This window comes from Haplochromis burtoni, unplaced genomic scaffold (assembly GCF_018398535.1).
Source record: "Haplochromis burtoni strain Fernald_Lab_line unplaced genomic scaffold, NCSU_Asbu1 Contig_958, whole genome shotgun sequence".
NCBI lineage: Eukaryota > Metazoa > Chordata > Actinopteri > Cichliformes > Cichlidae > Haplochromis > Haplochromis burtoni.
The window spans coordinates 34,031-60,647 of record NW_024583319.1 but is presented as its reverse complement, the minus strand read 5'-3'; the positions used below and the strand labels follow the sequence as shown (position 1 = coordinate 60,647).

Below are 26,617 nucleotides of genomic sequence, written 5' to 3'. Positions count from 1 at the left end.
TGCCTGTGCCACTTTAATCTTGCTGCATTTTTCCCTTGCCGCATTGGTGAATTCCAATGTATCTCCTTTCCATTTCAGGCCAACTTTCTAATAATTCAGCCTATGCACAGTATCAACTAATCAAACCAGCACTGAGTAGGTTACATAATCATTCAGCCCGAACAGCCAAATATCTATATAAACAAACACAAATGTGGTACCATAATTCTCTAAATGTAATTAACATTTCATGGTATTTGGTTGCAACAATATTACTAGTCTTCCTTTGTGGTAATGGCAGCTGAGCGCAACATCTTTCAGGTTGGATAACACCAGTGTCCCCACTCCTTCCTAGAAGGGGGATGCTGTTGTAAAGACAGACCTCGTAAAACAGGGTAGATTTAACTACAGCTGGAGGACAAGGATAGTTGACCTCAAATAAATTATGTACATAACAAGGCATAGCTCCCATTTCAGTTGTGCGTGTTATTAATGTCCTCTCAGATCATGGGAAATTTGGAGCAGGCATATCTGATCTCAAGATATTGGTATGGTAAATTTTTCACTTCATCATTTCCCTTTCACATTGAATATCTCCTTGTGCTTGTATCATTGTGGAAGCCAAATAGGTCATTAGGTCTTTTTTCTGTGCTCTAAAGAGACCTACATAGTTTTTGAAGTAGTGTCATTCAAGGCTATTAAACAATGTGCAGGGTGTCTTGATGCATCCTCATTCATCCAGTGAAGTAAATCTCCAAAAAGTTGATTCTGTTCATCTGGACGTAGCGTTTTGTGGGAGAAACGTTTCGTCACTCATCTAAGTGACTTTTTCAGTCTCAGCTGACTGCAGGTCTCCCCAATCTTATAAACAGTACATTTGCATAGTGACTGAAACCAGCCCACTGAGGAACAATGGGCTGAGAGGTCAGTTCCTTAATCTTAATTATGCAAATTCTCATGACCATTGATCAACAACCACTGACCAACACCCACTGATCAAAGACCACTGATTAATGGCCATGAGTCCCATTCACAGAGAGTTGGGGAATGGCTGCAATCACAGCATTGTAAGATGGCGAAAGATGTACCCTTAGGCCCCCTCCTCGATTCAGAGATGGTCTTTCCCTTTTCACATAAATGGCCTCCTTGACTCCGCGCTCAAACCAGCGTTCCTCCCTGTACATCCTCATCATTGAAAGAGTGTCCACTGGCCTGTAGGTGTAAATAGACTGCAGAGTCCTGGCCTGACGAGGTAGCTCTTCTGTGTTGTGCCATCCGCTTCGCCAGAGGTTGTTTGGTTTCCCCGATGTACAAATCCAGGCAATCCGCCTGGCACTTAACAGCGTACACTATGTTACTCTGTTTGTGTCGGGGGACCCGATCCTTGGGGTGGACCAGTTTTTGGCACAGCGTGTTTTGGGGTTTAAAAGCCACAGAGACCCGGTGTTTAGAAAAAATGTGTCTCAACTGCTCCGATACTCCTGACACATATGGGATCACTACAGGTTTTTGCTTGGGTTGCGGTTGTCCTTCTCTCCTGGATCGGCTGGAGCTTTCTGTCTTTCTTTCCAGCTTTGACAAAAGTCCAGCTGGATAACCACATTTACTCAGGGCCTTCTTGATGTGCTGTTCTTCTGCCTCCCTGGCCGCTGTGTCTGTGGGGATGGTGTTCGCTCTGTGTTGTAGTGTCCTAATGACACCCAGTTTGTGCTCCAGTGGATGATGAGAGTCAAACCTTAAATACTGATCCGTATGTGTAGGTTTACGTTACACGTCAGCTTTTATATGTCCCCCATTCCTGATGGAAATCTCACAGCCTAAGAAGGCTAACCTGCCACTTTTCATATCCTCCCTGGTGAATTTGATGTGTCGGTCCACCGAGTTAATGTGATCCGTGAATTGTGGTACGTCCTGAGATTTGATTTTCACCCAGGTGTCATCCACATATCTGAACCAATGGCTTGGTGGTGTTCCAGGGTAGGATAGCAAAGCCCCCTTTTCCACTTCTTCCATGTACAAATTGGCCACGATGGGTGACAATGGGGAGCCCATGGCACACCCATGTTTCTGCCTGTAGAACTGACCCTTGTATGTGAAGTAGGTGGAATGAAGACACAGTTCCAAAAGCAAACACACTTGGTCGATGCTGAGAGTGGTCCTGTTGCTGAGGTTGGTGTCATCCTGTAATCTCTTACGGACTACCTCCAACGCTTCCATGACTGGGATGCAAGTGAAGAGAGATGTAACGTCGTACGACGGGTTTTGGTCAGTGGTTGTTGATCAATGGTCATGAGAATTTGCATAATTAAGATTAAGGAACTGACCTCTCAGCCCATTGTTCCTCAGTGGGCTGGTTTCAGTCATTATGCAAATGTACTGTTTATAAGATTGGGGAAACCTGCAGTCAGCTGAGACTGAAGAAGTCACTTGGATGAGTGACGAAACGTTTCTACCACAAAACGCTGCGTCCAGATGAACAGAATCAACTTTTTGGAGAATGTGCAGGGTGGTCAGCCACCATTGTACATTTGTCCACAGATGCACCTGTGGTGAAATCCAATTACATTGCAAAATGTTTAGATGAATCATTTACATTACTGGTTAAGAGTCATGTTTGGCACATAATTTAATCTGTAACATATTTGATGACTGGTATTACATTATATAACCTCCAGTGTTAATATTTCTGCTCGCAATTTCACTTCAAATTAATACATTATTAAAGCTCGCAATAGTCAGCATACATATAGAGTCAAAACCTGAACTTTAACCGTTTTTATTTGAAGGCAGTTCATTTTAGGTAGGAAAAATGGTTTCTGAAACTTGTCCAGTTGGCGGCAGTAACGCGACATTCCCCCAGCCCCAAACGAACAAACAGAAGGAGAAGAAAACCAGAGAGAGCTACTAGGAGCTTTGAGGATCATGGGACAGGGAATTTTGTTCTATCCTCGCGCATCTTGAAGTGATTTGTCCTCGAGCGCATCTACAAACAGGCTCACGTCCGCGAGCTCACCAAGGCACGAGCCAGAATGTGAACAAGTAAGCACGGCGCCGTGTTTCAGCTTCAGTCATAATTAAATTAATAAAAGTTTTACACGTTAGAGTGCGTTAACCGCGAAGGAGCAGAGATGAAGTAAGTCATGTCCTGGCTTCAATGCCCGGTGCTTTCAGTGATGTCCATCCGCCCTCTGTGTGAGCTTTAGTTTTGAGCCCAGTTAGCTTAGCCGGGATGCTAACGTTAGCTAAGCATCGCCTGAGTTTCAATGCAGATTTTGTAGCTGGGTGTTTTCAGACATTGGTTTCCAGCCACAGGCAGAGCACAGTGAACCTGAGTCATAACTGGTGGTTTTATTTCCAGATTACATTAAATGTGTGCCTATATATATGCCTGACACAGTAAACCTGTATGAAAGGTGAAATCATTTCAACATAAATGTAAAGACAAAGTGCAGTTTTAAGGAGATTAGTATATGAACTTAAAACATGTCCTTTCATCAAGTTCAAAGGTCGTGGCATTGGACAAATGCACATGCCATTTTGTTGTCAATCCTGTCAAAGTGATGTGCTGTTTTTGATTTTGCAGTTTCAATGCAGATGACTTAGGCTCCTTCACTCATTTACTGTTTTTCAAGGTAGAATATTACAGGTAAGACGATAAGAAATATTTTCATCTAGACTCAATTTATTTGTAAAATATTGCAGGAGGAGTCACTGTTGCTCTTGTTAGCAGGTCTATAAGATATTGTGTGAAGTGGAAAGGATCCATGTGTCCCCAACGCTCCAACAGACAGCCTAGGGCCTCCAAGAAGAACACCAAGACAAGCCCCGCTCCAGAGGAAGAAGTTATCCAGCGTCAGCTGAGAGGTCGAAGGCGGAGGGGGAAAGGCAGTACTGGTGACAGCCTCTGTATCGCAGGTGAGGGAACAGGGTGCGACATCCTCGACATCATTACCACTCAGGAAGAGAAGCATGTTGGTGAAGAAGATGGGGGAAAGGCGGTAGAGATAGCTCATAAAGAACTGGACGACTTGGATGAAGACCGAGTCTCTGTTTGCAGCAGCACAGCGTCTGGTCCCTCTTTTTATCACTCCACCTACAGAAAAGCGAGGCCTTCCCAGAACCTGTGCTTGGCCTGTCAGAAGCTCTACCAGAAAGCAAAGAAGATAAAAACATCAATCATAAACAAACTGCTGGACAATGGTGAGCACACTAATGGCAGCATGAAAATATAATGTCTTTGGGAAGAAGTTCATGCTATAGCTACTCTTCCAAAGGAAAGATGAACAATTGTTAATAATACTTGAGAAATATTTTTCTATAGCACACTTGCACTGCTTTTATTAGCCCTGCATAAAAAGAAATCTAAAAGTATAACTACACATTTCAGTAACCAGTATACAATTATGTATTGTTTGTTGCATGAAGTGGATGAAATGCTTACATATGGTTTAACTTACAGTACCAAATTAATAGCCGTCCTCTTTTGCATCTATATTAACAACAAACAGGTAAGCACAGTTCTGTAACACTTTGATTTTGATTCTTGTTTAGATCCTATGTCCCCGACATGTGACCAGTGGGTCCTTATCAAAAAGCGGACATCCCAAAGGTGGCCTGATGCAAGAGGGTAAGGCTGAGTGTACACTGTATGTATGTGTGTGTTTGACAAATTACCATCATATTTAAGCTGATTGTACTGCTGCCTGTCTGCTCTGTCAGGAAGCTTTTGAGCCACATAAAGAAGATAAAGAAGGCCTGTGAAAAACAAAGTGAGCAGCGTGTGGAAGAATCTGCCGCCTGTTCAAGGCCGCACACTTTCCTCCACAGGTAATGTGTTTGCCTGCATGAATTTCTTATGACTGTAGCTGTTCTCATCTAAAATGACTTGTATGTGCTGTGTTTTTGGGCTTAGGAACCTCAGACGATGTGTGAAAGCGAAAAAGGAGAGGAAGAAGAATAAGAACAGGAGGAAGAGACAGAGAGACGGTTCGCAGGGTACTCGTGTCGCTAAGCAGCAGCGTCTCCACACCAACACTCCCATCAAGATGACCTGTGTAGAGCCAAACAGCCGCCGAAAAAGCAGCAGTCAGGGGAACAGAGGTGTGATTGCTGAGGCGATTCCCTCGTCTGTGACACAGGAAGCCACCACACCAAGCAAGAGAACACCAAAGCAGACGGGTAGATTCAGAAACTTGCTGGCTGAGCTACGGAGCAAGAGCAGCATGATTGTAAGAGAAACACACTAGTGAGGAGGCAGGATTCGAGTGCTAATCGCTTTTAGTCGTGATGTTCTGCTGGTCTTCAGTATTGTTACCTATTCGGTGGCCTATGCCTAGAGTTACTTGACAAAGTGCCGTCGCAGTTCTGTGCATGTTTTGTTTGTGATCCTTTAAAATTAATAATAATAATATTTATTTAATGTTCCTTACAACTGGACAGCTGTGAATAAATGTTTATGTTGATCTCATGGCATGCCTTTTTTTTTTTAAAAATACCGACATAAGTTCACTCACTCGCATTCAAAAACACTCGTGCATTTACAGCTCTTCACAAAATCAAGTACCTTTCACCTGTATGCAAACACTTGCTTATTTTCATTTGCGTTTGCAGCAAGATGGTCACTGTTCATAGTGTCCACAGCATGTACACCACTTCCTGCTAGCGCTCCAGCTTCTTCAGTGAGCTGCATTTCAGGGATGTTAAAGTTGCACAGCATCAGAGCTTTGACTCGTTATATAATGTGAAGATATCAGTCCTCACTCCCAAGTGTGGTGTCCACAACTAGGTGATAATGGGAGGAGAGAGGGATTTCACAGCTTCAGTGTCTGAGTGGGCTGTTGTTGGACATTATTTTTTCACAAATGCATCCAAAGACAAAAAAAGGTGGCAAAATATTTGAAACTATATCTTTCCTAATCCTACAAAACAAAACAGTCAAAAAAGAAAATCAGTGAGCTATAAATATTATTTTATATGCCATGGTGTATACTAGTTATTCCTAAATGCTGTCATGTTGACTCACTGTGTTTGTACTTTGTACAAACTACAAACTTACATTAAAGGAAACCCATCTGCACCATTGCAAAAATTGAGAGGTTGATGCATCAGAGCTTATAAGAGGGAGATACACAATTAATTGCCAATGCAGGCAACCCACTGTCTAAACAGGATATCACCAGGCCTACCTGTCTTTTGGCTTTGGGAATGTGAATGGCCTCCGTCCATCATCAGTCACTTGAAGTTGTCTTATGGTAAAATGTTGCCAGGCAGGCTCAAGATGCACTTTCAAACCAAACAGCCTTTCTGAGAGAAACCCTAACCCTCAAAAGAGTGCTGGATCTGAAACAGAGGCACTTCCGTTTGAAGGTGTGTAATAAGGCGGTGGAGATGAGGTGTATGATAGTGGTGTACACAGGTATGATGGAAAGTTAGGTGTGCGTTTGATTTATTTGGGAATGTGTGACAAACTCGGACAGACTGAAGTCCCAATTACTTTAGGGAAGAAAGGTAAATCCATCCATTCTTTTTCTCAACGCAGTGGAGATGGAGCCCACGTAGCAGGCTGTTTGCAGACGCTTATTCTAACAGCCCACATGGTGGCGCCACATAACCAGCACTCACAGACTGACTCTACAGCTCTGTGTGTAGTAAAACAAAATAAACACAAATGTACAAAAAGCACATAGATACAGGGTTAGAGCTCATGGGGAGCATGGGTAATGTGGTATGTGACATAAATACAAGCGGTTTGCACTGGACTCGCTTGGGCCAGTCTCACTCTGCACAGCAGGACAGGTACAGGTGTAATCAATAACATTAATGATCATGAAGCATCCCAGAGAGCCGGCATGCACAATAAGCAGGGTCGGTCCTGCAGCTCAGAGTAAAGCAACTTTAACCTGATACCATCATTTTCACCTGTGTGAATCATCAGCTGTTCAAGTGTTTACACTGCAGGATCACAGTCGCAGTTACTGCAGGTCAGTGCAGCCACCTGTTGCTATGAGCAGAAGTGCCAACGAGTCATATCATACCGTAGATCTGCATTTATTTTTATTTTGTTAAGTTTTGGAACTAATCAAAAGATAATTTTTCAGGCAACAGGGACCTCAGTTAAATGCTTGTTTCATTTAACTTTGTATTAGTTTTAGTGGTGGTTTATCTCAACTTTCTTTTTAATTATTACACTATGTAGGGTCTGACAATGTTTTATTACATTACAAAAATAAATAAATAAAAAACACTTCAGGCTGGCCTGGGCTTCGAGGTTTCTGGTAGTTAGAATGACTCGGGGGTGTTGATTCATTTAAACTAACTTAATCATCCTGCTGCAACCAGGTCATGCCAAAGCAACAGGTGGCGCTAGATTCCTAACATGCAGAAATGTTGGCCAATCAGAAGTCTAGAAGCCTCGGTGGGAAATAGTAAACAAAGCTGGGGCATAGAAGCAGAACCGAGTCGTCTGTGTGGAGGGACAGTAGCTGTGTGTGTATATGTAAGCATTTAAACACTGCAGAGAGTACAATTAACAGTAACAGTATTGTAGAAATTCATTTCACCGAAACAATAATGTGGCGCACAGTGTGACGTCAAAAAATGCGCACACATTTGACGCTGTGTTCTCCGTTTTTTTTTGTCCACACCTAAATGCAAAAACGGAGTTTTCAAAAATATCCACCCTGGCCGGAGTTTTTAAAAATCTTCGTTTTCAGTGACCAAAAACGTCGTTTACGTGTGGACGAAAGGTGCAAACGCATAGAAAAATCCGCGTTTTCAAAAATACCCGGGTACGTGTGGACATAGCCTGAATCTAAAGAGATTTCCTGCACATTTTATTTTATGTTGGCGTGTAGATATAAAACTAACCATCTTTATTTATTGATTGATTGATTTAAGGCTCAAGGGGAGGGGGGGAAGTAAGTATTATAAAGATTAAGCAAAACTAAAACTTCTTACATCCGTCAGCACTTTAAAAAGGAAGAGTTTTGAACAACAGTGTTGTTTTTTTTAGATGTTTGTGCTGATACAGTGAATGGTTGGCAGAGGAAGGGTGGGGAAGTAAGAGGCAGATAAGGGACCAGGGTATGCAGTCTTCACAGTTTTAACAGATTTCTTTTAGTCTGTTTATGTTGGGGTAGCCTTACTGTTTACTCAGAGGATTAATGTATTGGGAGAGCAGTCAGAGCTGCTGGGGGCTTGTCAGCACGTCAGGAAATGTGCCTTCTCAGTAGTTAAGAGATATTGAGGTGAGTCATTAATAAACTATTTTAAAAAGCTACCATGAATGTACTAATTAGATCTTTGAGGTACAATATTTTTTACTTCGATCCACAGCCACAGCTATTCTTCCCTGTGAAAGTCCAGACAACTGACAAATAAACCGAAGGAAACAACACGATGAAAATGTGTGAATGAAAATATATATTACTGTGAATGCACTGGAGTTAGTCACGGGCTGACTTTCATCCATAGTCCCAGGTCAGATTTTTAAAGGCAACCTAAAAACATTTCACATTATCAACATAAAGATGAAAACAAACAAGCAGGAGGGTAAAAGCATCTCATTGTGTATTATTAGATTATCAACCATTTTTTAAATAGACATTTAAAGTGTTGTATGTGTTCTGCTCTCTGATAATAATGGTTCTAGAGCACCACTGTTGCCTTCAAAGAAAAAAAGATTCTTCTTCTTCCTCTTTTCTGTTTACTCTGATAAACTCAATGCTGGAGGAGCCACATTGTATAAAATGTTATAAATTAGATATTCATGTATTTAATAAAATGTGCTTCTATACAACAAAACAGTGATGACTGCAACAAGGCCTTTTCTGTGGTTCTGTAATGGTTTTAAAGCGTCAAGTCTGATCATGCAGTAATAATATTATTAATATAGGAAAGGATGAGTGTTTTAACTGCATGAACAATCAAAAGGTTGTACAACAAGCATTTAAACAAAAAAACAATTAACAAACTATTACCGACAGTCAGTTAATGAATGCAGGGACAACAAAGCCAGCATTATACAATCATCATCAGTCATCACAGATAAATAAGCAAATATAGCCCAAAAGTATTTCCTTCCTTAAAGCTGCTGTTTCTAATTGCTTTTAAATTATAAAAATACTTCTTTAAATACTTACTTAAATACTGAATAAAGATGGGAAGTGACATAACCTGCTAAAATGCTGGTTTTCTTTAACACGTTTATTTTAGGCAAAGATAAGCAAAACGTCCCATGAAAGCATGTGTGACACAGCCTCTCATGTTAACTGTGAATATAAGTATTTAGGCCTTCTCAGTACACAAATGTTCCTTATATTAAAGACAAGATTACATGCCAGCCTGTCCTCCACCTGCATCCATGACAGCCTGGCATGCCGGCAACCCGCACCATCCACACAGCTCCGTTCTGACTGAGCTGGAGCATAACCAGGTCTTTCCTGAAGCAGCAGACCAAATAACTATGCAGTAATCAAGCCATCATCAAAAGACTCTAATACTTTGTAAATATTGCATACTTTCTAAAAACTGGAATAGTCCTACTCGGTTTAGCAACTACAGTGGGGCAAAAAAGTATTTAGTCAGCCACCGATTGTGCAAGTTCCCCCTACTAAAATGATGACAGAGGTCAGTAATTTGCACCAGAGGTACACTTCAACTGTGAGAGACAGAATGTGAAAAAAAAATCCATGAATCCACATGGTAGGATTTGTAAAGAATTTATTCGTAAATTAGGGTGGAAAATAAGTATTTGGTCACCTCAAACAAGGAAAATCTCTGGCTCTCACAGACCTGTAACGTCTTCTGTAAGAAGCTTTTCTGTCCCCCACTCGTTACCTGTATGAATGGCACCTGTTTGAACTCATCATCTGTATAAAAGACACCTGTCCACAGCCTCAAACAGTCAGACTCCAAACTCCGCCATGGCCAAGACCAAAGAGCTTTCGAAGGACACCAGGAAAAGTATTGTAGACCTGCACCAGACTGGGAAGAGTGAATCTACAATAGGCAAGCAGCTTGGTGTGAAAAAATCAACTGTGGGAGCAATCATCAGAAAATGGAAGACATACAAGACCACTGATAATCTCCCTCGATCTGGGGCTCCACGCAAGATCTCATCCCGTGGGGTCAAAATGATCATGAGAACGGTGAGCAAAGATCCCAGAACCACACGGGGGGACCTGGTGAATGACCTGCAGAGAGCTGGGACCAAAGTAACAAAGGTCACCATCAGTAACACACTACAACGGCAGGGAATCAAATCCCGCAGTGCCAGACGTGTTCCGCTGCTGAAGCCAGTGCATGTCCAGGCCCGTCTGAAGTTTGCCAGAGAGCACATGGATGATACAGCAGAGGATTGGGAGATGTCATGTGGTCAGATGAAACCAAAGTAGAACTTTTTGGTATAAACTCAACTCGTCGTGTTTGGAGGAAGAAGAATACTGAGTTGCATCCCAAGAACACCATACCTACTGTGAAGCATGGGGGTGGAAACATCATGCTATGGGGCTGTTTTTCTGCCAAGGGGACAGGACGACTGATCCGTGTTAAGGACAGAATGAATGGGGCCATGTATCGTGAGATTTTGAGCCAAAACCTCCTTCCATCAGTGAGAACTTTGAAGATGAAACGAGGCTGGGTCTTCCAACATGACAATGATCCAAAACACACCGCCCGGGCAACAAAGGAGTGGCTCCGTAAGAAGCATTTGAAAGTCCTGGAGTGGCCTAGCCAGTCTCCAGACCTCAACCCCATAGAAAATCTGTGGCGGGAGTTGAAAGTCCGTGTTGCTCGGCGACAGCCCCAAAACATCACTGCTCTCGAGAAGATCTGCATGGAGGAATGGGCCAAAATACCAGCTACTGTGTGTGCAAACCTGGTAAAGACCTATAGTAAACGTTTGACCTCTGTTATTGCCAACAAAGGTTATGTTACAAAGTATTGAGTTGTATTTTTGTTATTGACCAAATACTTATTTTCCACCCTGATTTACGAATAAATTCTTTACAAATCCTACCATGTGGATTCATGGATTTTTTTTTCACATTCTGTCTCTCACAGTTGAAGTGTACCTCTGGTGCAAATTACTGACCTCTGTCATCATTTTAAGTGGGGGAACTTGCACAATCGGTGGCTGACTAAATACTTTTTTGACCCCCTGGATATCATCAGTGAGTTAACCTGTTTGACAGCTTCCCCTTCCAAGGAGCTATACGGGGCTGATTGAAAGTGTTTTAAAGCATTAACACATTCTGATTGTGAGTTTGCTTTAATTCTGTATTTTCTTTCTCTTTTCTTGTGGATTCAAACAAACAAAACAAACTAAATACCTTAAAATAAAAAATTAAAATAATGGCTGTTTATAGTAGAGACTCCAGAGGGATGTGTTCCTGGAAGCATCAGTGTTGAAATAACAAGAATGTGTTGATTTTGTTCTCAGGAAAGTGACACACTGGCATCGCACCTCTCGCTTCATTGACATTCAAAGATCAGAGGCAGACTGTCTGGTGAACTTGGCTGAAAAGCCACGATAGTCATCTTCTGAATCAATCGGCCCTCAGTGTGCACGCTCCTTGCATGCATTATATGAGACAGTGATGCAAACAGGACAAGTATATTCACAGTCTGCGGAGACACTCCTGCTGCTTGCCCTGATTTAACTAAGAATGGAGCTTAGAGTGTTACTGTTGCACGCAGACACACAAACACTGACATGTTATTTATTGTCCGATTCTCATCAACATCCTTTCCTATGGCCAATAGGACCTGATTATCACAAACCAGAGGTCTCAGGGCTAAAACAATTCACAGTGCGCGCACACACTGCGGTATCCTGTGATAGATATCAGCACCTGACACCTCGAAAACAGGAAAAACGTTTCAGCAGGAACACAGATGTGTTGGAGTGTGGGGGGAGGAGCATGTAAACAGCTATTTAACCTCTGTGGACAGAAATCTCAGCTTCACTCAACGAAGGAGTGCAGCTGTCTCCACCATGTCCTACTATGAGGTAGGGAGGTGTCATCTAATCATGCACAGAAACTTTAAATGTGTTCACAAATATATGATTGCCTTCTCTCTTCTCATCATTTCTCATCTGTCTCTAGCATATCGTCTTTGAGGATTACTACAATGACACCGGCTCTGGCTCTGGCTCTGGGGAACTTGGAGTGGATCTGGAGGAGCCCTGTGGTGTGGAGCACATGACAACTACTGAGCTTCAGCAAGTCTTCTTGCCTGTCATTTATGCCCTTATCTTCATTCTGGGCATCACTGGAAACGGCTTGGTTGTCGTAGTCCTAGGCTGCCAACGCAGGTGAGGGGATGGGTAACTGCTGTTTGAAGCTTTGACTTCGAAGCATTGCTGGGTGTGGGGGAAGAGCATGAAAGTGATCAGATTTTTTGTGTCTCCAGGTCGAAATGCAGCCTCACAGACTGGTACCGCCTGCATCTCTCTGCTGCGGATCTCCTCTTCGTTCTGTCTCTGCCGTTCTGGGCGGTGGATGCAGCCTTGGCTGACTGGCGTTTCGGAGCTGCCACCTGCATTGGAGTGCATGTCATCTACACAGTCAACCTGTACGGCAGCGTGCTCATCCTGGCATTCATCAGCCTGGACCGCTACCTTGCGGTGGTCCGAGCCACGGACACCAACACTAGTGGGCTGAGGCAGCTGCTGGCTCACAAACTGGTGTATGTAGGTGAGTATCAAAAGGCTTGCTCTTCCTGCTGTTAGTCTTCTTTTCTCCACACAGTCCCTCACTTGTCTTTTTTAATCTTCCTCCTCCCTGCAGGTGCCTGGTTGCCCGCTGGCCTGCTGGCAGTGCCAGATTTGATATTTGCCCGCACTCAGGAAGGAGGAGAGGGGTCAACTCTGTGCCAGAGATTCTACCCAGAAGAAAATGCTCCTCTCTGGGTTGCAGTCTTCCACCTCCAGCTCGTCCTGGTGGGTCTGTTGATCCCTGGACTGGTGCTCCTGGTGTGTTACTGCGTCATTGTCACCAGGCTGACCCGTGGCTCACTGGGGGGCCAGAGGCAGAAGCGACGGGCGGTCAGGACTACCATCGCGCTGGTGCTCTGCTTCTTCGTGTGTTGGCTCCCTTATGGAGCGGGCATTTCTGTGGACGCTCTGCTGCGGTTGGAAGTCCTGCCCCGCAGCTGCAGGCTGGAAGCTGCTTTAGGCGTGTGGCTGTCGGTGGCTGAGCCCATGGCGTTCGCTCACTGTTGCCTGAACCCACTGCTGTACGCCTTCCTCGGAGCTGGGTTCAAGAATTCGGCCCGCAGAGCTCTCACTCTGAACCGGGCATCCAGTCTGAAGGTTTTACCACGAAGACGCCCCGGGACCTCAACAACTACAGAGTCCGAATCCTCCAGTTTACACTCCAGCTAGTGTTTGCATCTGTTGTTGATGTGTGTGTGTATTGTATATATGTATAAATGTATATAAGAGAAAGTAAGAAGCAGTCTGCTGGCTCATGACTGATCTTCTCCCTCATTTGAGGGTATCTTTTGTAAATAGTTTGATGTTGTTATGTGTGTGTGTGTTTGTGTGTGCTTTTGACTATTGTAGATGTTTGTAATAAAATATACAAAATACTTTGTGAAAGTGACTTTTCTTTCTTTTTTTCTGTCTTCCTGTGTGAAACAGTGTGAGTTTCTGGTTTACACAATCTCTCAACCACAGCTAGTTCCACCCTCAGCTCCTATTCCCAGTGGGTAAGATACAAATCATGAAAACTCCTAAAAAAAGAAAATTGGAGCCAAGCTAGCTAATGAGATGAAAGGACGATGGCAATAGAACTTTATCACAAAACCCCACACGGAAAAGGGACAGGAAAGGTGTAATAGGAATAACAAGCCTCAATCAAATGTCTTTGGTCTTAATTAGCAGATGATAACTTCTGTTGTGTCAGAGCTTAAAATCACGAGTGTTTTCTGGGAATCCTGTTTATAATAGGGTGTTTCTCGGTTGCAGAGTTTAAACAAAAAAGAAAAAAAAAAAGAAAATCAGTAGGTGGGTTGCATGGTTATTATCTGATTAACCGGCAGCTTGCATCACCATATTTAATTCATTGTCATTTAGCTGTGCGCCATCTGAATCCACTGATGCGGAGAATGGACACAGCCAATTTCTTTTGAAAAATGAAACTGCGTTTTGTAAGATGCACCATCTGTCTGCCAGGTGTATCTGAGTCACATGTACGTGCGTGTGTGTGAGCGTGTGTGCGACAGATATAAATATTGGATGTGTGTGAATGTTTTTGCGTCAGCCTTTTGGGGGAGCAGGGTAAGATTTATGTTGATGATATAAACAGTTTGCAGTTCCTACATGAGAAAGAAGGGAGCACGAGAGGGTCAGGAGGTTCATTCTTCCAGTACCTTAATGCACACAAAAGTGCTTCCCACATTTCTACTTCCACTTGGAAGTGAGAGAAACAGAAGCTGGAAGTTTGTTGTGTCCTGTTTCCTGGAGTGAAGACGAAGAGAGGATGAGGAGGAGAGTTGTGAGAGAGACAGAAAGGAAAAATACAGTAAGTCGGCTCCGCGATCAAATTAACTGTGTGGCATTTTGAGCATCTCGAGGTGTAAATCATGATTACTGTGTCCTATTATTTGATCGCAGTGTATACCTCTATGTTTGCAAACCTAAAGAAGACCTTTTTTGGTACCTTTTTATATACGCCGCTTCCTCCTCGCCCCTAACACATTTTAACGCTCACACATTCACACACACACACACACACACACACACACCGACATGCGCTACACATACACACAATTCACTTCTATCCATAGTGTATTCAAAACAGGAAAGACTTCCTGTGGCTCATTTTAGGAAAGACAAGCAGCTTAAACAATCAAACAGTGGAGCAGCTCTCCACTCATCAACACAGAGCACTTATAAACTAAATCATTCACACTGAAGGATTTCAAAGACCTGAACGAGCTTCACACATAACCAGGTATAAAGATGCTAAGTTATTTGTATGTGTGGAAGAAATAAATACCACATTGAGACATCATTATAGGATGGTTTCATTTTTTTGTCTTTTTATGTTTGTGTATTTTAGTGCTCCAGAACCTTGGGGTTCCTTAATCATAATTATGCAAATTCTCATGACCATTGATCAACAACCACTGACCAAAACCCACTGATCAAAGACCACTGATCAATGGCCATGAGTCCCATTCACAGAGAGTTGGGGAATGGCTGCAATCACAGCATTGTAAGATGGCGAAAGATGTACCCTTAGGCCCCTCCTCGATTCAGAGATGGTCTTTTCCTTTTCACATAAATGGCCTCCTTGACTTCGCGCTCAAACCAGCGTTAAAGCGGTTAGCATAAGAAGAGAACTTCAACTGCTTGTTTACAATAGCTCACTAGCATGTCTGCTAGAAAACCAAAGCTCTAGCATGCTAGCTGTGTTTGTTTGACTTTTCAAATACATTTTGAAATATCAAAATGAAAAAGTTCAAATGTTACGTTACAGGCTTGACTTATTATGGTCATTAATAAAACTTTATTTACATTGTTTGGTTAACGTACAAAAGTCTTTCTAGAAAAAGGTCTTGCAGCTTTGCATCTATGTTGAAATGCCTTTGGATACTTGCAGTTATCCCACAGTGGTATCTAAATGAATTTGAATAGTCACCAGGACACAACTGCTTGGATACATTCTTTGGACACTTGATTGTATTGGGATTTACTTTTAGAACTGCCTCAATTCTACATGGCACAGATCCAGCAACGGGCTGGGAAACATTCCCCAGAGATTTTGCTGCAGATTTGTTGGCTGCACATCCATGATATGAATCTCCCGTTCCATTACAATCCAGATGTGCCATACTGAATTGAGATCTAGTCACAATGTAGGCCATATGAGTACAGTGAACTTACAGTAGTGTTCAAGAAATGTACAGATCTACAGCCCACTCTTTGTCCTGAACATGTCTCCTACTGCTTATCTTTATGTTTCACACAACCGATGTACTAAGGCTGGGAGTAAAAGTAGGTGTCCAGTCACAAAGCACATAAGAACAGCTGTAACTGTATGAATGTGAGATACCGTAATTTTTCATCTAGTGCACAGAAGGACACGAGCGAAACAATGAAAATGTGTCAGCAGCTGAGTACAAATAAACCAGGAAACAAGTCTTTTCTAAACTATCTTTTCCCGCTCCTCTTTCATATCCTGGTTGTATTTTGCCCCCATTGTACTATTTCTCACCAGTTACCAAAAGATCTATACACACTGCATGTTTTTCATCTCCGTGCACCAGCAAGTTTTAGTGTACCACAAAGATGTGTACTACAGGCAGTGCTGCCTGTGTGTGGGTCTGATTATAAGAAATCATTAGTATTAATGATGTCATAAACCCAATGATGTAACGTAATAATATTAGTATTAGTAGTTTTGTCATTTAATTTTCAAATACAAAGTCAAACATCATGTGAAAACTGTTTTACATCAAACATCAGAGCACTTTTGTTGTGGTGGATATGCCTGAGTACGTGTGAATTTGATGTGTGTGTGTGTGTGTGTGTGTGATCGTCTACAGATGGTCAGGTTCCCTCATATTCAAACACGACTGGGTTTCCTGCGGCTGAACAATCGTGGGAAAAACAGAGGTCAAGACAAAAGGAGAAATAAAGAGAGAAGGAGGCTGGGTTGCATCCAAATAGCTCACAATGACTTCCTGCTTTTTTCCTGGTGGATTAATACAATGTGACAGGTGAAACCAATAGCCCGCTGGCTGTTGTTTGTATTGACTTCAGCAGGTGGAGACGTGAGAATAATGTGGGAACTGAAATAGAAATTAATAGAATAATAGAGCAGAAATGAATGTTTACCCTGACGGTGGACTGAGTTTGCCTCAGGATGGAGTTTGTGTCCCCTGGGTGATCCAGCCCTATATTGAAAGACACCTTAAGAAATACATAATAATGTTTTATAGTTTGTCTTGTGGGTATTTTTATGTGTACTATGATGTAGATCTGTAGTTTCTGTTGTTTTACAGGCCCTCGAGGACAGGAGTTTGACATGTGTGGTTTAAGACAGGGGTGTCGAACTCCAGGCCTCGCGGGCTGATGTCCTGGGGGTTTTAGATGCGTCCTTTATCCAACACAGCTGATTTAAATGGCTAAATGACCTCCTCAACATGTCCTGAGGTTCTCCAGAGGCCTGGTAATGAACTAATCATTTGATTCAGGTGTGTTGACCCAGGGAGAGATCTAAAACCTGCAGGACTCCAGCCCTCAAGGCCTGAAGTTCAATACTCCTGGTTTAAGGCATTTGAGGGAAGTTATTTTTTCATGTTACTGCGTGCCATCAAACATCAAACCAATACCACATGAAAGGCAGTCCTGTTCTTGTATTAATCAGCAGGGGGTGTAGCATAAACGGAGATGAAGGAGGCAAAACCATGTGCCGTAGTCAGGGGTCACAGTGGGCCAGTGGTTTTGCAGTACTTCAGCATCTAGCGAGCCCTAAAGACGAGCGAGCGTGAAGGGAGTGATGTTTCTATCAGCTTAACAAACACACAAACTGTTTGTGTGCAGTTTGTCTCACACTGTGTTGCTAGCTAAAGGTCCAGCTGCTGTATTTCACAGGGAGAGAAAACACAGAGAGCTAACTTCACTCAGAGGTGGAGAAAGATAAGAAAGAGGACACGAGAGGAAGAAGAGGGGCTAAAGATAAGGACTGATCAGTGGTGTTTGATAAACCGGAAATTTAAAGCTTACATGTAAGTTCTCACATTTTTAAATCAGATATCTGGTCTGTACACATGACATTACATTTTTTCATATTGTGAAACCTGCTGCAAAACAAACTGAGGTACACTCGCTGTGTTATTTAAAGGTTGCATGAAAATCCTATAAATCCTATCCTATAAACAGGTTAGTTTGCTGTGAGGGGTTTAAAGTAAAGAACAGTGTGTGACTGGTGCACAGTGGCTGTGGTTTCATGGTCAGAGTTAGGTTACATAAAGTGCAGCAGAGATGAATCTGAAGTTAAGCTGATGATGCTGAGATTCATTCAGCGAATTTCACCTTCATACCAATTTTATACCTTCTAGAAAAAAGACAGAATACACACTGTACTGTCAGTGTCGAGGATGGAAATCAGCCAAGACAACTCATAAAACATCTGCTGACATCTGGTTGAATTAAGTTGTGTACATCCACAAAGAGCAGCATATTATTTTATAGTTACAATAATATAGCACAAGGTTCAGTTAGTGTTGCACAAAATAGGTGGTAGAGATGTTCTTCAAGGAGCTACTTTTCACTTTCTTACTGTGAGTACATTTAAGAGTCTGTACTTTTTCACTTTTACTTGAGTAAAGAATTCAAACCAGGACTTCAACTTTTACTGGAGTATTTTTGAATCTGCACTTCTACTTAAGTACAGAATGTCTGTATTTTTGCCACATCTGCTTGTCACTTATTATCAGCTAACTGTTGCAGAACATAATCATGTCCACTCGGTTCCGAGAATTGCAGGCGGTCTTGCTCTACTGTTCCCCCTGTGAATTGTTCTGTTAACAAATAACTTCCTCTGCCGGTCTTTCAGAGTCATTCCAAAACATGCCCAATATAAATGTGTGTTATGTAACCACAAATATATATATATATATATATATATATATAGATATATATAGATATATATAGATATATATAGATATATATAGATATATATATAAAAGCTACATTTCAGTGAGTTTTTCTTTCAGAAAACCCTCTGGTTGTCCCCACTGTCTAAAGAAATTAAAATGAGAAAACGTCACGGGTCAAGATGACTGTCTGTGGGGACTCCTCAGGTGTGCCTGTTTGGTGTTGGGTTCATTTGGTCGACTTTTTTCTACTTTTTTAATTCTGCTGTGACTGATGTGAATACAAGGTCACAATAGCTGTTCTTTCCAGTCTCGAGGAGCCACCGTGATAAAACAAAGAAGCAGGGACTGTAATGCTCTCTACAACATGGACATGATCCTTCGGTGGTTTCTCATTTTACTGTTGTAACTTTATTAACAGCACCTTTACTTACAAACTTGTACTCCAACCTTCCACCAATGCCTGCTGTCCCATAGCTGCACTGTTTTAACAGAACTACAACAATAGAGTGGAACAAGTATACACAGACACATAGTGCAAAATTAACCATTCAGCTGAAGTTGTATCTTTCTAGTCCCTGCGCAAAACTATAAATAAGAAAAACAATTTTGGAAAAATTGTATTATTTTACTGTCTGTAGTGACTGTAGTACTACTTTCCTTTTAGAAATGATGCAATATAGACCTGCACCATATCATGGATAGCATCACCCCTGCAACACATAGATAGATACCTAGTAGGCGCTGACACTGGCTGAGCTGACATGTAAAATAAAAATATGCAGAAACGTGAGTGTTCACTGCCCCCCAGTGGTCACGTGGTACATTTACAAGTTGAATCCAATTACTTGTGTCCTTGTGCACATTTTTGACGATATACTTGTAACTTTACTCCCTTCACCTCACAAACATGAGCAGTACTTTACAAAATAATATTTACTGCAAAACACACAAATGCTTACAACATAAAGCACACTGGACACACATATTTCAAACATAAATGCACACAATGTGTGAGGCTGTGCGATGAGTTTTTCATCTAAACCTTTGAGGCACAAACACAGAAAAACATTCGTTACTGCATCAAATAAGTTGATCTGGGAATTTTTTTTTTAAATTCAGTCTTTTATTCCCATCTAACAAATTCTCACTTCTAGCTGGTGACCTCTGGAGCAGCTTGTTTCTTTGGATGGAAACCACTAGTGGAAGAGACAAATGACATGTAGGCTTGTATAAAGCAGTTAAAACAGCTTCACCGCAGATGTGCAGCAGTAAAATGCTTTCGGTTTTTAAATCAAAGTACATTTACTCAAACTCAAATCCCCTTTTGGTGTTTAGCATCCATTGTAAAACTGCAAAATTAAAAATAAGGGAGCGGCTGGGAGTAGCTTCTACTCAAAGGAAAAGGCTTACAGTGAGTTGTACTAGGAAAGGAGGGGGAAAAAAGTTTTGGCTTGGCAGAGAGATTGTGCTGGGAAAGATTTGCAACAGGTTACGGTGGTTAAAGATAGAGATGGAAATGTATTAGCGAGTGAAGAAAATGTCCTGATAAGATGGAAGGAGTACTTTGAGGGGCTGATGAGGAAATGAGAGGAAAGTGCAGAGGATTAGTAAGGAAGGAGTGAAAGTAGCTATGAAGAAGGGTGAGTGGACATACCTGTGGCGGTATGGGGATGACTAGGAGAAAGGGCAGTGGGTGCATTAACAAGATTGTTTAACACAATTCTGGAAAGCAAGATGCCTGAGGAATGGAGAAGAAGAATACTAGCACCAGTTTTCAAGAACAGTGGTGATATGCAGAGCTGTTGTAACTACAGAGGGAGAGTTGCTGAAACTATGTTAAGAGGAGAAATGTGATAGTGAGCAGGACTATGGTTTCATAGCACTACAGATGTGGTGTTTTCTTGGAGAGTGTTCATGGAGAAGTGCAGAGAAGGTCAAAAGGAGTTGCACTGTGACTACATGGGTCTAGAGAAAGCATTTGATAGGGTGGTGAGAGAGATACTGTGGTACAGCATGAGGTTGTGGGAGAGAAATATGTGAGGGTGGTGCAAGACATGTATCAGGACAGCAAGAGAGGGGTGAGAGTGACAGATGTGTTCAAGGTGGGGGTGAGATTACATCAGGGATTGGCTCTGATCCCCCTCTTGTTTTGATGAGGTCAGGCAGGAGTTTCCATGGAATATCAAGTTTGCAGGTTACACTGGGACAGTTTGAGCTGGATGTTGGGATTTTCACTGGGAGTGACCAGAATGGACACGATCAGGAATGCGTATATCAGAGAGGCAGGGCGGGTTGATCGGTTTGGAGACAAAGTAAGAGAGGCAAGACTGGGATATTTTGCACATGTGCAGAGGAGGGAGAGCAGATATACTGGGCAAAGGATGCTAAGTATGGAGGAGGCAAGCAGAAGGAAAACAGACGATTCATAGATGAAGCTGGATGATCCAATGAGGAAGAAAGAAGGAAGAAGAAGAAGAAGATGATGATGATGATGATAATTATGACGACATACTTTTAAATTGCCTAAATATTTTGGCCGGAAATGGCTCAAGTGCTAAGTTCACTGTGACGCTGACAGTCAGCTCATTCTTCATTTATAGCCTATCTGTTTAACGCACGTGCTCGTCAAAGACACGCGCACACTGAGATAACAGCTCGGTCTCTCCCCGTCTACAGCTGCTATTGGTTAGCACAGGAAGCGTACCGCGGGAAAACGGGCAGCAGGACCCCGCGTCGATTTACGTTTCCGCTTCGAATTGGCTACGAGCTCAGAGATATTTCCATAACGTCGCACATTGGTCGAAAGCGGCGCGCCAAACATCACGTGGTCTCGCTTTTCGCGCGAAACCGGGCTCTCTGTTGTCCGGAGCTGAGCGTGCTGTGTGTCAGAGAGGAGCAGCTCGTGTCTGTTTTGCAAACTTGTTTTTGTATCTTTTTGTTGTCGCAGTTTGACCGACTTGCAGCATGGATGTCGCCACAGCCACCGCGGAGACTGCCGGGGCGACGGTGAAGGACGAGCTGGCCGAGAAGTGCCAGAAGTTATTCCAGGCTTTCTTAGAGGAGTAAGTGAGGCGGCAGCGACGGGGTCGTATTGTTGTCGGCCGAAACGTGCTTGGCTTGACATCGCTCTTTTAATCAGCAATTATAAGGATCGAGTGCTACTTTGATCGGCTGCTATTGGTGTCTTTTCACTGCTTTTCTTAACTCTCGCCCGATTCCTGCGTCACCCTGCAGATTTCAGAGCGGGGATGGGGAGGTGAAGTATGTCCGGGAGGCCGAGGAGCTGATCAGGCCTGAGAGGAACACCCTACTGGTGAGCTTCACCGACTTGGAGGGTTTCAACCAGGAACTGGCTACCACCATCCAGGAGGAGTACTACAGGTGAGCAAGCCCACCAAGTCATAGTTGCTTCCATCATATCTCATCTAAATACTGAGGTGGGAGAGTGCGCTGCTGCATTTCAAACCATCAGTTCAGTGCTGTGGAAATAAGCTGTGGGGTAACCTGAAGGATTGTCTGTTTCCAGAGTGTATCCCTACCTCTGCAGAGCAGTGCGCAACTTTGCTCGGGATCACGGGAACGTCCCCCTCAACAAAGAGTTCTACGTCGCTATCGAGGATCTGCCCACCAGACACAAGTAAGACACTGTTAACCAAACCACCATGTAAATCTCCATTTATCTGGTCTGAGCTGCCATTTATGCAGCTAGATTGCTTTAGTGCAAAGATAGTTGTAGAAATGTCCGCTTGGCTTGAATAAATTGGAACAAAATGGTGTTTAAGTTGTGGTGCATGAAGCAGGAATGATGCATCTCTCACTGGTAAATGTTAATGGGAATGAAATGCCAAATCTGATCCTTTTCCTGTGTTAAATAAATAAATAGGATCCGTGAGTTGTCCTCCATGCGTATTGGCAGCCTGGTGAGAATCAGCGGTCAGGTGGTGAGAACGCACCCAGTCCATCCTGAGCTGGTGAGATGTTTATATCAGTGAAGAAGGCACAAAGTTCAGTTGCGTTACGCTTGTCTTTTGTCATTAAACCCATCCTGCTTCCTTTGGTGCAGGTGAGCGGTACCTTCCTGTGCATGGACTGCCAGGCAGTGATCAAAGATGTCTCTCAGCAGTTCAAATACTCTCCTCCGACCATCTGCAGGAACCCCGTGTGCAACAACCGCTCCCGCTTCCACCTCGACACACACAAATCCAAGTTCATCGACTTTCAGAAGGTAACTGTGATAAAGGATGTCTGTCTGCATGGATGAATGAGTCTGATTTTGACCCTGTGTACCCTGTTTGTGTATCCAGGTGCGTATCCAGGAGACGCAGGCGGAGCTGCCTCGTGGTTCGATCCCACGCTCTCTTGAGATCATCCTGAGGGCAGAGGCTGTGGAGACGGCTCAGGCTGGAGACCGCTGTGACTTCACTGGGACCCTGATTGTCGTGCCGGATGTCTCACAGCTCAGCACACCTGGTACTTTTTAAAATTTTAACCATTTATGGTCAAAACTATGTCTTGTGGTGTTTTGTTTTGGTTCTCATTACTGTATGGATGTTACTTCCAGGTGTGCGAGCAGAGACCAGTACCCGTATAGCAGGAGGTCCTCAGGGCTTTGAGTCTGATGGTCTGAGAGGACTGAAAGCTCTGGGAGTCAGAGAGCTGTCATACAGGCTGGCCTTCCTGGCCTGCAACGTGGCGCCAACCAACCCACGGGTAAGAAGCGCTCGCCCATGTGTCTAAAAATGCAAACGGCTACAAATCTTGCTGTGTGATTACAAATGTGTGCCGTCTTTATCACAGTTTGGCGGTAAAGAGCTGCGGGAGGAGGAGCAGACGGCTGAAAGCATTAAGAGCCAAATGACAGAGAAAGAGTGGGAGAAGGTTTTTGAGATGAGCCAGGACAAGAACCTGTACCACAACCTGTGCACCAGCCTCTTCCCCACCATCCACGGTCAGTGATCGAACCCCCCCATCTAGCCTTTTTCTCCAATGGATGACGCTCTCGTAGTTCTTTATCAAAGCTGTGACTTGTGAGTTAAACATTAACGTGATGGTGCAGGTAACGATGAGGTGAAGCGCGGCATCCTGCTGATGCTCTTTGGAGGCGTTCCCAAGACGACCATGGAAAGGACCTCGCTCAGAGGAGACATCAACGTGTGCATTGTGGGAGATCCGAGCACTGCCAAGAGCCAGTTCCTCAAGTACGTTCTACAGTTTCCACCTTCACTGATTAGCTTTGCATAAAGCTTTTCTTTGTTCCATCTTCTGGCACAAACACTTTTCAGTGCTCTCTTTGCTGTAGACATTTGTTGTACAGCAGTGTTGATTTGAGTGTGTGTGTGTGCCTGTGTAGGCACGTGGAGGAGTTCAGTCCCAGAGCGGTGTACACCAGCGGCAAGGCCAGCACTGCTGCAGGTCTGACGGCGGCCGTGGTCCGAGACGAGGAGTCACATGAGTTTGTCATCGAGGCTGGAGCTCTGATGCTCGCCGACAATGTGAGTGTCATGAGTTCTGAAGAACAGTGAACAGTGTATTGTTATATTTAAAAAACAAAAAAAGTTTCTTTATGTAATTAGTGCAAGTAAAACTTGTTAACTGGTTTGATTTCAGGGTGTTTGCTGTATTGATGAGTTTGATAAGATGGACCTCAAAGACCAGGTGGCCATCCATGAAGCCATGGAGCAGCAGACCATCAGCATCACCAAAGCCGGAGTCAAGGTGACGCTTTCAAAGCTTTACGCTTTAAACACTCGCGTTTATGCAGCACAAGCGGAAGTTACACTGCTATCATATTCGATCGCTCGTCTTCTGCAGTAGAATAACCAGACTGTTCCTCCGCTTCTCTCCTCAGGCTACCCTGAACGCTCGCACATCCATCCTGGCTGCTGCTAACCCTGTCAGCGGACGCTACGACCGCAGCAAGAGTCTGAAGCAGAACGTCAACCTGACCGCTCCCATTATGAGCCGCTTTGATCTCTTCTTCATCCTGGTGGACGAGTGCAATGAGGTACATGCAAATGAGCGTAGTCTGAGCATCCTGTGCTTACTGGTTGTTTCTATTCATGTCTTTTATTTTGTCCATTTTTTTTTTTTTTAATATGATAATTTAGTTGAATACTGCAGCTAACGATTTGCACCTGTCATAGGTGACGGACTACGCTATCGCCAGACGCATCGTAGATCTGCACTCCCGTGTGGAGGAGTCGGTGGACAGACTGTACTCCCTGGATGAGATCCGCAGATACCTGCTCTTCGCCAGGCAGTTCAAACCCAAGGTGGGTGTGCTGGTGTCCCCACACGCCGACACCAGCGACCCAGTTTTTACTGTTTAACACATTTCCTTTCTATTAACTTTTGGACCTCCGTAGATTTCCAGCGAATCAGAAGAGTTCATCGTCGAGCAGTACAAGCGTCTCCGCCAGCGTGACGGCTCAGGGGGCGTGTCCAAATCTGCCTGGAGGATAACTGTGCGACAGCTGGAGAGCATGATCCGCCTCTCAGAGGCCATGGCACGTATGCACTGTTGTGATGAGGTACGTGCGAAGACACACAAGCTTCATTCATGCAACACTCGATACTGAGTGTGGTTGATAAAATTTAATACTGCAAAACCACCCTGAGTATCACTTCAACCAAAATGAGGGGAACAAAAAGACATCCTTTCAAAATAAAAGGCCAAACTGTGAATTAACTCTTGCCCTTTCATCCCATGCTTCTAGGTTCAGCCCAAACACGTGAAGGAAGCGTTCCGTCTTCTGAACAAATCTATCATCAGAGTGGAGACGCCAGACATCAACCTGGAACAGGAGGATGAAGTGGAGGAAGAGGAGGAGCAGCAGGAAGAAGGTACTATCAATATAGAGAAGATGTGAAATGACACCGTGCATCACCGCTGTTTATTTAACGTAAACTCTTCTCTGCATCTTTGCAGGTAACGTCCCGAATGGAGTAAATGGAAACGTGGATGGTGTCATTGGCCTTACTAATGGAATTAATGGACACGCTGACGGTGTCAATGGCCACGGCGAGCCTGGGAGCCAGTCCAAACCATCTCTTCGTCTGTCTTTCGCCGAGTACAAACGCATCTCCAACCTGCTCGTCCTGCATCTGCGCAGAGCAGAGGATGGTGAGAGATGTTCCTCCCTCCAGTCTGTTTTCCACCTCATTTCCTTGTCTGTTCTGTCACTGTTCTTTTTCTTTTTCTTCTCACATTTTTCTTGCTAATCTGTGTTGCAGCTGAGGAAGAGGAGGATCTGAAGAAAAGTGCAGTGGTCAACTGGTATCTGAAGGAGATCGAGTCAGAGATCGACTCTGAGGAGGAGCTCATCAATAGGAAGGGGCTGATAGAGAAGGTCATCCACAGGCTGGTGCACTATGTAAGTCTACCATCTTAAAATGTGAAAAGATAATGAGTCAGCGATTCTCTAAGTGCAGACATGTTCATTTATACGATCTCCCACACAAATCTCTTCCTCAAGGATCACATCCTCATCCAGCTGTCTCAGGCAGGACTGAAGGGCTCAGAGTCTGCGAGCACAGAAGAGGAATCTGTTCTGGTTGTAAACCCCAACTACATCCTGGAAGACTAAACTCCTGTCCTCAAATTGATCCCTGCTTCTTTGTGGCAAACAAGAGTTATTGTTCATAGTGTGTTTAATGCTCATAATGGTGGCATTGGAGATGTTTCGCTGCTGTACAAAGATACGAGGATTTATCTAAATATTCTTTAGATTTAAAAAGATAAAACAAAACAAAAACAGATGTAAATATACTGCCCTCTTCTCCAGCTGTTTATTCACTTCTCTTTGACTTAGTTTATTGTTGACTTTGAATAACTGTATATTATAAGCATGCAGCATGGTTTACGTCCATGGTTTAAAGTGTTTTTGTATTATAATTATGATTTTGTGAATGAAATGTTGGAACAATAAATAAAATGTTGAAAAACACAAATTTTCTTCATGTGTCTTTGTGTTGCCTGCGGCATTAAAATAATACAAAATCTAAATGAGTACCACTAGGTGGC

The 26,617-nt window shown here is 43.4% G+C and overlaps 2 protein-coding genes across 8 annotated transcripts; both read left to right on the top strand.

Moving 5' to 3' along the window:
* The first annotated feature begins 2,817 nt into the window (after positions 1–2,817).
* LOC102310759 (C-X-C chemokine receptor type 4) lies at positions 2,818–13,570 on the top strand. 7 transcript variants are annotated; one of them, XR_006053421.1, is made up of 7 exons: positions 2,818–3,112; positions 3,563–3,625; positions 3,710–4,179; positions 4,531–4,606; positions 4,699–4,806; positions 4,892–6,959; positions 11,743–11,841. XR_006053421.1 is itself a non-coding variant. In XM_005951237.3 (5 exons), the coding sequence occupies exons 2-5, from the start codon at positions 11,975–11,977 to the stop codon at positions 13,364–13,366; spliced, it is 1,104 nt and encodes a 367-aa protein (XP_005951299.1). In that variant the 5' UTR covers positions 6,804–6,959; positions 11,932–11,974; the 3' UTR covers positions 13,367–13,570. The 7 variants fall into 7 exon arrangements, 3 of the variants coding, with proteins under 3 accessions (XP_005951299.1, XP_005951298.1, XP_005951300.1); XR_006053420.1 differs by having other exon boundaries at positions 3,707–4,179; XR_006053422.1 differs by having other exon boundaries at positions 2,819–3,018.
* Positions 13,571–21,381: 7,811 nt separating this feature from the next.
* mcm6 (minichromosome maintenance complex component 6) lies at positions 21,382–26,530 on the top strand. The gene is made up of 18 exons (XM_005951235.3): positions 21,382–21,656; positions 21,829–21,975; positions 22,121–22,231; positions 22,478–22,565; positions 22,658–22,819; positions 22,899–23,064; positions 23,156–23,304; positions 23,392–23,542; positions 23,651–23,792; positions 23,945–24,086; positions 24,202–24,309; positions 24,443–24,598; positions 24,738–24,866; positions 24,960–25,124; positions 25,311–25,437; positions 25,523–25,717; positions 25,828–25,967; positions 26,070–26,530. The coding sequence occupies exons 1-18, from the start codon at positions 21,559–21,561 to the stop codon at positions 26,178–26,180; spliced, it is 2,487 nt and encodes an 828-aa protein (XP_005951297.1). The 5' UTR covers positions 21,382–21,558; the 3' UTR covers positions 26,181–26,530.
* Positions 26,531–26,617: the final 87 nt, after the last annotated feature.